Below are 14,443 nucleotides of genomic sequence, written 5' to 3'. Positions count from 1 at the left end.
CTTACAGATTCAGTGAGCTAAATGCTGTGGTTTCCTACATCAGTCATCATGTTGCGGTTACCCCCACTGTAATTAGTATTCATTCTATAAAACCTGATGCTTTGTTATTTGGTACTGAAGTTGAATTAAGACATGTTGTGGCTATAATCTGGATGTTTGATTCTGTAAAAAAAAAAAATCCTCGTTAGAGGTAATACTTGCAAACATGTAAGGTAATTAATCTGTAGACCCCTGGTGTTATAACTTGTGTGTGAGAGGTTTGGGTTATTCTGTGCCTGGCAGTAATCATTTGAAAGTAAGAGGACAACCGTGGCAGCCCTACATGCAAGTCTCCTGTAGGGGAAATGAAAGGCTTAAAGTATCCCTTGTTGTCTGTAAGCCTAACATCATTTAATCTTACAGCTGAAAATTGTGGACTCTGAATGTATCACCTCAGTGTAATTCATAAAAGATTTCAGGGTCAGAGTGCTCATATTGGCCGGTCTTCCAACTGAACCCTTTATGATGATTCACAATAAAATGCTGATTGATCTCTTTATATGGGCATAGGGTGATAGATATGTGTGGCTGTGGGTGGAAGTGGGTTATGACAGGTAATGAGTGTGGAAACTTAAGGAAAGAAGACGGAGCCTTATAGCTAAGCTAAAGATTTTAAACTAAAAATAGGTTAAAACTTCTGAACACCGTCATGAAAAGGAAAAACAAAGTGGGATTATATCAAACCAAAAAACTTAGCAAAGCAATGATCAACAAAATGAAAAGGAAACCTACAGAATGAGAGAAAATATGTGAAAGTCATATAGCTGATAAAGAGTTACTATCCAAAATTTACAGGGAACTACTAGAACCAATGGCAAAAATCCACAAATAACCTGATTTTTTTAAATGGGCAAAGGAAATCAATAGGTATTTCTCCAAAGGTCACATAGAAATAGTGAACAGGTATATGAAAAGATGCATAACATCTCTAATCATTAGAGAATTACAAATGAAAACAATGAGAAGTACCCTTATGCCAGTTCAGAAGGCTAATAGATCCAAAACACTGTTTTCAAGAATGTCAAGGGGCTTTGTCCTTATCTTTTTTTCCAGGAGTTTTACTGTTTCAGGGTATTGTGTAAGTCTAATCCATTCTGAGTGAATTTTTTCAATTGTGAATATAGGGGTCAAACTTCATTCTTCTCTATGTGATTATACAGTTTTTTCAATACCATTACTGAAGACACTGTTATTGGCTTCTTTACCACATATGGTATCTGAAGACTTAATTTCTGGGATCATGATTCTTTTCTATTGGTTTATGGTCTATTTTAATGCCAGTACCATAATGTTTTATTACTATAGCTTTGTAGTATAGTTTGAAATCAAAAGTGTGATGCTTCTAGCTTGGATCTTCTTTGTGAGGATTGCTTTGACTATTTGGGGTCATTGGTGATTTCACATAAATTTTAGGATAGTTTTTCTATTTCTGTGAAAAATGTCATTAGAACTTTGAAAGAGACTGCACTGAATCTATAGATGGTTTTGCGTAGTATGGACATTTTATTTTTATTTTATTTTATTTTATTTTCGCGGTACGCGGGCCTCTCGCTGTTGTGGCCTCTCCCGTTGTGGAGCACAAGCTCTGGACGTGCAGGCTCAGTGGCCATGGCTCACAGGCCCAGCTGCTCCACGGCATGTGGGATCTTCCCGGAAGGGGGAACGAACCCCCATCCCCTGCATCAGCAGGCGGACTCTCAACCACTGCGCCACCAGGGAAGCCCCTGGACATTTTTAAAATACTAATTTTTCTAATATGAACATGGGTCATCTTTCCATTTATTTGTGTCTTACATTCTTTCATCAAAGTCTTGTTGTTTTCAGTGTCCAGATCTTTCATCTCCTTGGTTAAACTTATACTTAATTATTTTATGGTTTTTGATGCTATAGTAAATGGGACTGTTTCTTTCTTTTTTTTTTAACATCTTTACTGGAGTATAATTGCTTTACATTGGTGTGTTAGTTTCTGCTTTATAACAAAGTGAATCAGTTATACATATACATATGTCCCCATATCTCCTCCCTCTTTCATCTCCCTCCCTTCCACCCTCCCTATCCCACCCCTCTAGGTGGTCACAAACCACTGAGCTGATCTCTCTGTGCTATGCGGCTGCTTCCCACTAGCTATCTATTTTACGTTTGGTAGTGTATATATGTCCATGCCACTCTTTCATTTTGTCCCAGCTTACCTTTCCCCCTCCCCATATCCTCAAGTCCATTCTCTAGTAGGTCTGCATCTTTATTCCCATCTTGCCCCTAGGTTCTTCATGACCATTTTTTTTAGACTCCATATATATGTGTTAACATATGGTATTTGTTTCTCTCTTTCTGACTTATTTCACTCTGTATGACAGTCTCTAGGTCTATCCACCTCACTACAAATAACTCAGTTTCGTTCCTTTTTATGGCTGAGTAATATTCCATTGTATATATGTGCCACATCTTCTTTATCCATTCATCTGTTGATGGAAACTTTGGTTGCTTCCATGTCCTGGCTATTGTAAATAGAGCTGCAATGAACGTTTTGGTACATGACTCCTTTTGAATTGTGGTTTTCTCAGGATATATGCCCAGTAGTGGGATTTCTGGGTCGTATGGTAGTTCTACTTTTAGTTTTCTAAGGAATCTCCATACTGTTCTCCATAGTGGCTGTATCAATTTACATTCCCACCAACAGTGCAAGAGGGTTCCCTTTTCTCCACACCCTCTCCAGCATTTATTGTTTCTAGATTTTTTGATGAATGGCCATTCTGACTTGTGTGAGGTGACATCTCATTGTAGTTTTGATTTGCATTTCTCTAATGATTAATGATGTTGAGCATTCTTTCATGTGTCTGTTGGCAATCTGTATATCTTCTTTGGAGAAATGCATATTTAGGTCTTCTGCCCATTTTTGGATTGGGTTGTTTGTTTTTTTAAGGTTGAGCAGCATGAGCTGCTTCTAAATTTTGGAGATTAATCTTCTGTCAGTTGCTTCATTTGCAAATATTTTCTCCCATTTTGAGAGTTGTCTTTTCATCTCATTTATGGTTTCCTTTTTCATGCAAAAGCTTTTAAGTTTCATTAGGTCCCATTTGTTTATTTTTGTTTTTATTTCCATTTCTCTAGGAGGTAGGTCAAAAAGGATCTTGCTGTGATTTATGTGATAGAGTGTTCTGCCTATGTTTTCCTCTAAGAGTTTGGTGGTGTATGGCCTTACATTTAGGTCTTTAATCCATTTTGGGTTTATTTTTGTATATGGTGTTAGGGAGTGTTCTAATTTCATTCTTTTACATGTAGCTGTCCAGTTTTCCCAGCACCACTTATTGAAGAGGCTGTCTTTTCTCCACTGTACATTCTTGCCTCCTTTATCAAAGATAAGGTGACCAAATGTGCGTGGGTTTATCTCTGGGCTTTCTGTCCAGTTCCATTGATCTATATTTCTGTTTTTGTGCCAGTACCATACTGTCTTGATTACTGTAGCTTTGTAGTATAGTCTGAAGTCAGGGACCATCACTCTGATACCAAAACCAGACAAAGATGTCACAAAGAAAGAAAACTACATGCCAATATCACTGATGAACATAGATGCAAAAATCCTCAACAAAGTACTAGGAAAGAGAATCCAACAGCACATAAAAGGATCATACACTGTGATGAAGTGGGGTTTATACCAGGAATCCACGGATTCTTCAATCTATGCAAATCAATCAATGTGATACAGCATATTAACAAACTGAAGGAGAAAAACCATATGATCATCTCAATAGATGCAGAGAAAGCTTTCGACAAAATTCAACATCCATTTATGATAAAAACCCTCCAGAAAGTAGGCTTAGAGGGAACTTTCCTCAACATAATAAAGGCCATATATGACAAACCCACAGCCAACATCATCCTCAATGGTGAGAAACTGAAACCATTTCCACTAAGAGCAGGAAAAAGACAAGGTTGCCCATTCTCACCACTATTATTCAACATAGTTTGGAAATTTTAGTCACAGCAATCAGAGAAGAAAAAGAAAGAAAAGGAATCCAAATTGGAAAAGAAGTAAAGCTGTCACTGTTTGCAGATGACATGACACTATACATAGAGAATCCTAAAGATGCTACCAGAAAACTACTAGAGCTAATTGATGAATTTGTCAAAGTAGCAGGATACAAAATTAATGCACAGAAATCTCTTGCATTCCTATACACTAATGATGAAAAATCTGGAAGTGAAATTAAGAAAACACTCCCAATTACCACTGCAACAAAAAGAATAAAATATCTAGGGATAAACCTTCCTAAGGAGACAAAAGACCAGTATGCAGAAAATTAGAAGACAATAATAAAAGAAATTAAAGATGATACAAATAGATTGAGATATATACCATGTTCTTGGATTAGAAGAATCAACATTGTGAAAATGACTCTATTACCCAAAGCAATCTACAGATTCAATGCAACCACTATCAAACTACCACTGGCATTTTTCACAGTACTAGAACAAAAAATATTTCACAATTTGTATGAAAACACAAAAGACCCCAAATACCCAAAGCAATCTTGAGAAAGAAAAACGGAGCTGGAGGAATCAGATATTTCTTTGTTAGCATGTAGAAATGCATTTGATCTCTATATGTTGATTTTGTATCCTACAAAGTTACTGAATTTGTAGATTAGTTCTAGCAAATTTTTTTGTTTGAGTTGACAGGATTTTCTATGTACAAGTTCATATCATCTGCAACCATAGAGAATATAATTCCTCCTTTCCAGTAAGGATATATTTTACTTCTTTTTCTCACCTGGTAGCTCTGAGTAGGAATTCCAGGATTATGTTGATAGGAGAGGTGTGAGTGGGCCCACTTTTTTCCCCTGAACATAGAGGGAAATATTTCAAAGTGTCACTACTGTGTATGATGTTATCTGAAGACCAGTTGTATATCATCTTTATTATGTTGAGGTATGTTCCTTCTATACCCAGTTAACTGAGCACTTATATTTTTATCACAAATATGTATACATTAACAACACACTCTTGAACAAACATTACACTGAAGAGGAAATTAAAAGAGGGTTTTAAAAATATGTGAGACAAACAAAAACAAAATCAAAGTACACCATAATTTCTGAGATGTGGCAAGATACTAGTAAAAGTGAATTTTATAGTAACAAATGTCTATGTTAGAAAGAAAAAATATCTTAAATAAACAATCTAACTTTATACCTCAAAGAAGTAGAAAAAAGAACAAACTAAGCCCAAAGTTAGTAGAAGGAAGTTAACAATCAAGATTACAGCAGCATTAAATGCACCAACATTCGAATTATAGGGGTTCCAGAAGAAGAAGAGAAAAAGAAAGGAACTGAGAAAATATTTGAAGAGATTATAGTTGAAAACTCCCCTAACATGGGAAAGGAAATAGTTAATCAAGACCAGGAAGCACAGAGAGTCCCATACAGGATAAATCCAAGCAGAAACATGCTAAGACACATATTAATCAAACTATCAAAAATTAAATACAAAGAAAAAATATTAAAAAGCAGCAAGGGAAAAACAACAAATAACACACAAGGGAATCCCCATAAGGTTAACAGCTGATCTTTCAGCAGAAACTCTGCAAGCCAGAAGGGAGTGGCAGGGCATATTTAAAGTGATGAAGGAGAAAAACCTACAGCCAAGATTACTCTACCCAGCAAGGATCTCATTCAGATTTGACAGAGAAATTAAAACCTTTAGAGACAAGCGAAAGCTGAGAGAATTCAGCACCACCAAACCAGCTTCACAACAACTGCTAAAGGAACTTCCCTAGGCAGGAAACACAGAGAAAGAAAAGATCTACAATAACAAACCTAAAACAAATAAGAAAATGGTAATAGGAACATACATATCGATAATTACCTTAAATGTAAAAGGATTAAATGCTCCAACCAAAAGACAGACTGGCTGAATGGATACAAAAACAAGACCCGTATATATGCTGTCTACAAGAGAACCACTTCAGACCTAGGGACACATACAGACTGAAATTGAGGGGATGAAAAAAGATATTCCATGCAAATGGAAATCAAAAGAAAGCTGGAGTAGCAATTCTCATATCAGACAAAATAGATTTTAAAACAAAGACTATTACAAGTGACAAAGAAGGACACTACATAATGATCAAGGGATCAAACCAAGAAGAAGATATAACAATTGTAAATATTTATGCACCCAACATAGGAGCACCTCAATACCTAAGACAAATACTAACAGCCAGAAAAGGGGAAATCGACAGTAACACCATGATAGTAGGGGACTTTAACACTCCACTTTCAACAATGGACAGATCATCCAAAATGAAAATAAATAAGGAACACAAGCTTTAAATGATACATTAAACAAGATGGACTTAATTGATATTTATAGGACATTCCATCCAAAAACAACAGAATACACATTCTTCTCAAGTGCTCATGGAACATTCTCCAGGATAAATCATATCTTGGGTCACAAAATTAGGCATGGTAAAGTTAAGAATATTGAAATCGTATCAAGTATCTTTTCTGACCACAATGCTATGAGACTAGATATCAATTACAGGAAAAAAATCTCTAAAAAATACAAACACATGGAGGCTAAACAATACACTACTTAATAACCAAGAGATCACTGAAGAAATCAAAGAGGAAATCAAAAAATACCCAGAAACAAATGACAATAAAGCAAGATGACCCAAAACCTATGGGATGCAGCAAAAGCAGTTCTAAGTGGGAAGTTTATAGCAATACTATCCTACCTTAAACAACCTAACCTTACATCTAAGCAATTAGAGAAAGAAGAATAAATAAACCCCAAAGTTAGCAGGAGAAAAGAAATCATATAGATCAGATCAGAAATAAATGAAAAAGAAATGAAGGAAACGATAGCAAAGATCAATAAAACTAAAAGCTGGTTCTTTGAGAAGATAAACAAAATTGATAAACCATTAACCAGACTCATCAAGAAAAAAAAGAAGACTCAAATCAACAGAATTAGAGATGAAAAGGAGAAGTAACGACTGAAACCACAGAAATCCAAAGGATCATGAGAGATTACTGCAAGCAACTATTTGCCAATAAAATGGACAACCTGGAAGAAATGGACAAATTCTTAGAAAAGCACAATCTTCTGACACTGAACCAGGAAGAAATAGAAAATATAATCAGACCAATCACAAGCACTGAAATTGAGATTGTGATTAAATATCTTCCAACAAACAAAAGCCCAGGACCAGATGGCTTCACAGGGGAATTCTATCAAACATTTAGAGAAGAACAAACACCTATCCTTCTCAAACTCTTCCAAAATATAGCAGAGGGAGGAACACTATGAAACTCATTCTATGAGACCACCATCACCCTGATACCAAAAACAGACAAGGATGTCACAAAGAAAGACCACTACGGGCCAATATCACTGATGAACAAACATGCAAAAATCCTCAACAAAATACTAGCAAACGGAATCCAACAGCACATTGAAAGGATCATACACCATGATCAAGTGGGGTTAATCCCAGGAATGCAAAGATTCTTCAATATACACAAATCAATCAATGTGATACATCATATGAACAAACTGAAGGATAAAAACCATATGATTGGAATTCCCTGGTGGCACAGTGGTGGAGAGTCCACCTGCCGAAGCAGAGGACATGGGTTCGTGCCCATGTCGGGGAAGATCCCACATGCCGCGGAGCGGCTGGGCCCGTGAGCCATGGCCACTGAGCCTGCGCATCTGGGGCCTGTGCTCCGCAACGGGAGAGACCACAACAGTGAGAGGCCCGCGTACCACACACACACAAAAAAAAAACCCATATGATCATCTCAGTTGATGCAGGAAAAGCTTTCAACAAAATTCAACACCCATTTATGATAAAAACCCTCCAGAAAGCAGGCATAGAGGGAACTTACCTAAACATAATAAAGGCTACATATGACAAATCCACAGCCAACATCATTCTTGATGGTGAAAAACTGAAACCATTTCCACTAAGATCAGGAACAAGACAAGGGTGCACACTCTCACCACTATTATTCAACATTGTTTTAGAGTTTTAGCCACAGCAATCAGAGAGGAAAAAGAAATAAAAGGAACCCAAATCAGAAAAGAAGTAAAGCTGTCACTGTTTGCAGATGACATGACACTACACATAGAGAATCCTAAAGATGCTAGCAGAAAACTACTAGAGCTAATCAATGAATTTGGTAAAGTTGCAGGATACAAAATTAATGCACAGAAGTCTCTTACATTCCTATACACTAATGATGAAAAAAGAAATTAAGGAAACACTCCCATTTACCACTGCAACAAAAAGAATAAAATACCTAGGAATAAACCAACTTAAGGAGACAAAAGACCTGTATGCAGAAAACTACAAGATGCTGGTGAAAGAAATTAAAGATGATGCAAACAGATGTAGAGATATACCATGTGCTTGGATTGGAAGAATCAACATTGTGAAAATGACTATACTACCCAAAGCAATCTACAGATTCAGTGCAATCCCTATCAAACTACCAATGGCATTTTTCACAGAACTAGAATAAAAAATTTCACAATTTGTATGGAAACACAAAAGACTCTGAATAGCCAAAGCAATCTTAAGAAAGAATAACGGAGCTGGAGGAATCAGGTTCCCTGACTTCAGACTATACTACAGAGCTACAGTAATCAAGAAAATGTGGTACAAAAACAGAAATATAGATCAATGGAACAGGATAGAGAGCCCAGAGATAAACCCATGCACATATGGTCATCTTATTTTTAATAAAGGAGGAAAGAATATACAATGGAGAAAAGACAGCTTCTTCAATAAGTGGTGCTGGGAAAACTGGACAGCTACATGTAAAAGAATGAAATTAGAACACTCCCTAACACCATACACAAAAATAAATTCAAAATGGATTAAAGACTTAAATGTAAGGCCAGACACTATCAAACTCTTAGAGGAAAACATAGGCAGCACACTCTATGACATAAAACACAAGATCCTTTTTGACCCACCTCCTAGAGAAATAGAAATAGGAGCAAACAAACAAACAAACAAAAATGTGACCTAATGATACGTAAAAGCTTTTGGACAGCAAAGGAAAACATAAACAAGATGAAAAGGCAACCCTCAGAATGGGAGAAAATATTTGCAAAAGAAGCAACTGATGAACGATTAATCTCCAGAATTTACAAGCAGCTCATGCAGCTCAATATCAAAAAAACAAAAAACCAATCCAAAAATGGGCAGAATACCTACATACACATTTCTCCAAAGGAGATATACAGATGGCCCAGAAGCACATGAAAGAATGCTCAACATCATTAATCATTAGAGAAATGCAAATCAAAACTACAATGACATATCACCTCACACCAGTCAGAATGGCCATCATCAAAAAATCTAGAAACAATAAACGCTGGAGAGGGTGTGGAGAAAAGGGAACCCTCTTGCACTGTTGGTGGGAATGTAAATTGATACAGCCACTATGGAGAACAGTATGGAGGTTCCTTAAAAAATTAAAAATAGAACTATCATACGACCCAGAAATCCCACTACTGGGCATATACCCTGAGTAAACAATAATTCAAAAAGAGTCAATTACCACAATGTTCATTGCAGCTCTATTTACAGTAGCCAGGACATGGAAGCAACCTAAGTGCCCACCAACAGATGACTGGATAAAGAAGGTGTGGCACATATATACAGTGGAATATTACTCAGCCATAAAAAGAAATGAAATAGAGTTATTTGTAGTGAGGTGGATGGACCTAGAGTCTGTCATACAGAGTATAGTAAGTCAGAAAGAGAAAAACAAATACCGTATGCTAACACATATATATGGAATCTAAAAAACAAACAAACAAAATGGTCATAAAGAACCTAGGGGCAAGACGGGAATAAAGACACAGACCTATTAGAGAATGGACTTGAGGATACGGGGAGAGGAAGGGTAAGATGGGACAAGGTGAGAGGGTGGCATGGACATATGTACCCTACCAAATGTAAAATCGATAGCTAGTGGGAAGCAGCTGCATAGCACAGGAAGATCAGCTTGGTGCTTTGTGACCACCTAGAGGGGTGGGATAGGGAGGGTGGGAAGGAGGGAGATGCAAGAGGGAAGAGATATGGAGATATATGTATATGTCTAATGAATTCACTTTGTTATAAAGCAGAAACCAACACACCATGGTAAAGCAGTTATATTCCAATAAAGATGTTAAAAAAAAAAGAATCTAAGGTCAGGACAGGAATGAAGACGCAGACGTAGAGAATGGACTTGAGGACATGAGGAGGGGGAAGGGTAAGCTGGGACAATGTGAGAGTGTGGCATGGACATATGTACCCTACCAAATGTAAAATAGATAGCTAGTGCGAAGCAGCCACAATGCACAGGGAGATCATCTCGGTGCTTTGTGACCACCTAGATGGGTGAGATAGGGAGGGTGGGAGGGAGATGCAAGAAGGAGGAGATTTGGGGATATATGTATACGTAAAGCTGATTCACTTTGTTATACAGCAGAAACTAACACACCATTGTAAAGCAATTATACTCCAATAAAGTCATTAAAAAAGAAGACTGTTACAAGAGACAAAGGACAGTACATAATGATCAAGGCATCAGTCCAAGAAGAAGTTATAACAATTGTAAATATATGTGCACCCAACATAGGAGCAAGTAAATATATAAGGCAAATGCCACAGCAATCAGAGAAGACAAAGAAATAAAAGGAATCCACATTGGAAAGAAAGAATTAAAACTGTCAGTGTTTGCAGATGACATGAAACTATACATAGAACATCCTAAAGGTACTACCAGAAAACTACTAGAGGTCATCAATGAATTCAGTAAATTTGCAGGATACAAAATTAATACAGAGAAATCTATTGCATTCGTATACACTAACAATGAAAGATCAGAAAGAGAAATGAAGGAAACAATTCCATTTACCATTGCATCAAAAAGAATAAAATACCTAGAAATAAACCTATTTAAGGAGGAAAAATATCTGTACTCTGAAAACTGTAAGATGCTGATGAAAGAAATTGAAGATGACATAAACAGATAGAAAGATATATGAATGTTCTGTACTGGAAGAATCAATATTGTCAAAATGACTATACTACCCAAGGCAATCTACAGACTCAATGCAATCCCTGTCAAATTACCAGTAGTATTTTTCACAGAACTAGAACAAAAAAATCTTAAAATTTGTATGGATACATGAAAGAACACCAATAGCGAAAGCAATCTTGAGAGAGAAAAACGGAGCTGGAAGAATCAGGCTCTCTGACTTCAGACTACACTACAGATGTACAATAATCAAAACAGTATGGTATTGGCACAAAAACAGAAATAGAGATCAAGGGAACAGGATAGAAAGCCCAGAAGTAAACCTACGCACCTATAGTCAATTAGTCTATGACAAAGGAAGCAAGAATATACAATGAAGAAAAGACAGTCTCTTCAATAAGTGGTGCTTGGAAAACTGGACAGCTCCATGTAAAAAAATGAAATTAGAATGTTCTCTAACACCTTACACAAAAATAAACTCAAAATGGATTAAAGACCTAAATGTAAGATCAAATACAATAAAACTCCTAGAAGAAAACATAGAACACTCTTTGACATAAATCACAGCAATATTTTTTGGATCCACCTCCTAGAGTAATGAAAATAAAAACAAAAATAAACAAATGGAATCTAATTAAACTGAAAAGCTTTTGCACAGCAAAGGAAACCATTAAAAAAAACCTGAAAAGACAACTCACAGAATGGAAGAAAATATTTGCAAATGAAGCGACCAACAAGAGATTAATCTCCAAAATATACAAACAGCTCATGTGGCTCAATATCAAAAAAGCAAACAACCCAATCAAAAAGTGGGCAAAAGATCTAAATAGACATTTCTCCAAAGAAGACATCCAGATGGCCAAAAACACATGAAAAGATGTACAACATCGCTAATTATTAGAGAAATGCAAACTACAATGAGATTTACAATAGCCAGGACATGGAAGCAACCTAAATGTCCATCAGGAGAGGAATGGATAAAGAAGATGTAGTACATATATATGGTGGAATATTACTCAGCTCTAAGAAAGAATGAAATAATGTCATTTGCAGCAACATGGATGTACCTGGAGATTATCATACTAAGTAAATCAGAAAGAGAAAGACAAATATAATATGATATCTCTTATATACAGAATCTTTTTAAAAATGATACAAATGAAATCATTTACAAAACAGAAACAGTTTCACAGACTTAGAAAACAAACTTATGGTTACCAAAGGGGAAAGGTGGGGGGAGGGATAAATTGGGAATTTGGGATTGACATTTATGCACTGCTATATTTAAAATAGATAACCAACAAGGACCTACTGTATAGCACAGGGAACTTTGCCCAGTATTCTGTAATAACCTAAATGGGAAAAGAATTTGAAAAAGGATAGATATATGTATATGTATAACTGAATCACTTTACTGTACACCTGAAACTAACACAACATTGTTAATCCACTATACTCCAATATAAAGTAAAAAATAAATATATATGTAGAAAAATAATAAAGTCAAATTGATTGCCAAAAAAAGAATTAATTAGTCATAAAAAGGAATGAAAGAATGGCATATGTTACAACATAGATGAAACTTGAAAACATTATGTTAAGTGAAAAAAAAACCAGAAAGAAGCCAGATACAAAGGCCCACATATTTTATAACGTGATTTCTATGAAATACATAAATTAGGCAAATCCATAGAGACAGACGTAGATTAGTGGTTGCTAAGAGTTAGGGGTAAAGTGGGGAAGGGGGTGTGACTCCTCGTGGGTACAGGTTTCTTTTGTGATGACAAAAATGTTCTGTAATGAGAGCATAGTCATGGATGCACAACTGTGAACAAATAAAATCCATGTAAGTGTATATTTTAAAGAGAATTATGTGTTATATGAATTATACCACAATAAGGCTTCAAAAGATTTTTTAATGGAAGATTTAGTGCTAACAAAGGTGACATTTTTCCTATATTGCTCTTCAGTTCTTCCATAGCACATTGTGCATTTGCCATATATATGTTTTATAATATCAGATTGTAGTTATTTACATACCTCTCCCTTACTCACCATAGTCTTACACTTAAAGACCTTGTCTAACACAATGCTGTATTCCTAGAACAGAACAGGTCCTCACAAATGTTATCCGAATGAATCTATAAGCCTGTAAAAAATAAACTTCTCTATGCACTTACCAATGACTTAACCCTCTGCCCTCCATCACTACCCACCCTGATCCCATTTTGAGTAATTTATTTTCAATGTGAAATCATGGTTTGATTTGACTTTAAGCAGAATAATGTCATTTACCAAAAGAAAAATATTGTATCATATTTCACTTCCTTTAAATTAATTCAGGACTATTTTCATTAACTCTTTTAATCAAAAGTCAGTACTAAAAAGCAAAGCACTTACTTTCAGTACTTTTCACAGAAAAACAAAACACGTTTCACTTTCGAGTCTGACAAATGACATGTTCTGAAAGGGACTGCAAACCATGTAGCAGGTTTATTTTATTTTATTTACAGATGTGTAGCTCAAAGTCCAGTGTCACTTTGGGACACTGCTGACAAAAAGAATTTTCACAAAGTAGACCTTTAAACAGTTTTGTCAATTGCTGGAAGCATCTCAGCAAAATATTTCTCTGTGACTTTAGAGAAGACAGTTACCGACCTGATTCCCAAAGAAGTTGGAGAAATAGCTTCCATGGCCTTGCTGTGAAGGTGAGACAGGGCCCATTGAGCTAACACTGAGATCAGGATCAATACACACTTAGTGTGTGACATAGTGAAAGGAAACTTTTTCTCCCTTTGAACTTCTCTAAATAGTCATTTTGCCTCCCCTTGGGGATCACTGCTCAGCTCAATGGCCTTTCAGGACCTCCTGGATCAAGTTGGAGGCCTGGGGAGATTCCAGATCCTTCAGATGGTTTTCCTTTGTATCTCCAGCCTCATAGTGTACCCTCATATTCTATTGGAGAACTTCACTGCAGCTGTTCCTGGTCATCGCTGCTGGGTTCACATCCTTGACAATGACACTGACTCTGCTAATGGCACTGGGACCCTCAGCCAAGACACCCTCCTGAGAATCTCCATCCCACTGGACTCAAACCTGAGGCCAGAGAAGTGTCGTCGCTTCCTCCTCCCCCAGTGGCAGCTCCTTCACCTGAACGGGACCTTCCCCAACATGACTGACCTGGACACAGAACCCTGTGTGGATGGCTGGGTGTATGACCAAAGCTCCTTCTCCTCCACTGTTGTGACTGAGGTAAGAGGCCCCATTTACATCTTATGAGTGCATGGTCTGGGTGTTTAAGGGTAACAGAGTAATGAAAAAGCTTCTAGAATTTTTATCACTATTAGGTGCTCATT

General features: G+C 36.6%; 1 protein-coding gene across 1 annotated transcript in view; it reads left to right on the top strand.

The window, feature by feature from the left end:
- Positions 1 to 13,937: 13,937 nt before the first annotated feature.
- The window catches only part of LOC132493655 (organic anion transporter 7), a 39,478-nt gene continuing 38,972 nt past the window's right edge, over positions 13,938 to 14,443 (top strand). The window contains exon 1 of the mRNA XM_060104394.1: positions 13,938 to 14,339. Within this exon, the coding sequence (XP_059960377.1) occupies positions 13,938 to 14,339 (402 nt within the window). The remainder of the gene's footprint in view (positions 14,340 to 14,443) is intronic.

This window comes from Mesoplodon densirostris, chromosome 7 (genome assembly GCF_025265405.1).
Source record: "Mesoplodon densirostris isolate mMesDen1 chromosome 7, mMesDen1 primary haplotype, whole genome shotgun sequence".
Classification (NCBI taxonomy): domain Eukaryota; kingdom Metazoa; phylum Chordata; class Mammalia; order Artiodactyla; family Ziphiidae; genus Mesoplodon; species Mesoplodon densirostris.
This window is presented reverse-complemented; position numbering and strand designations above follow the sequence as displayed.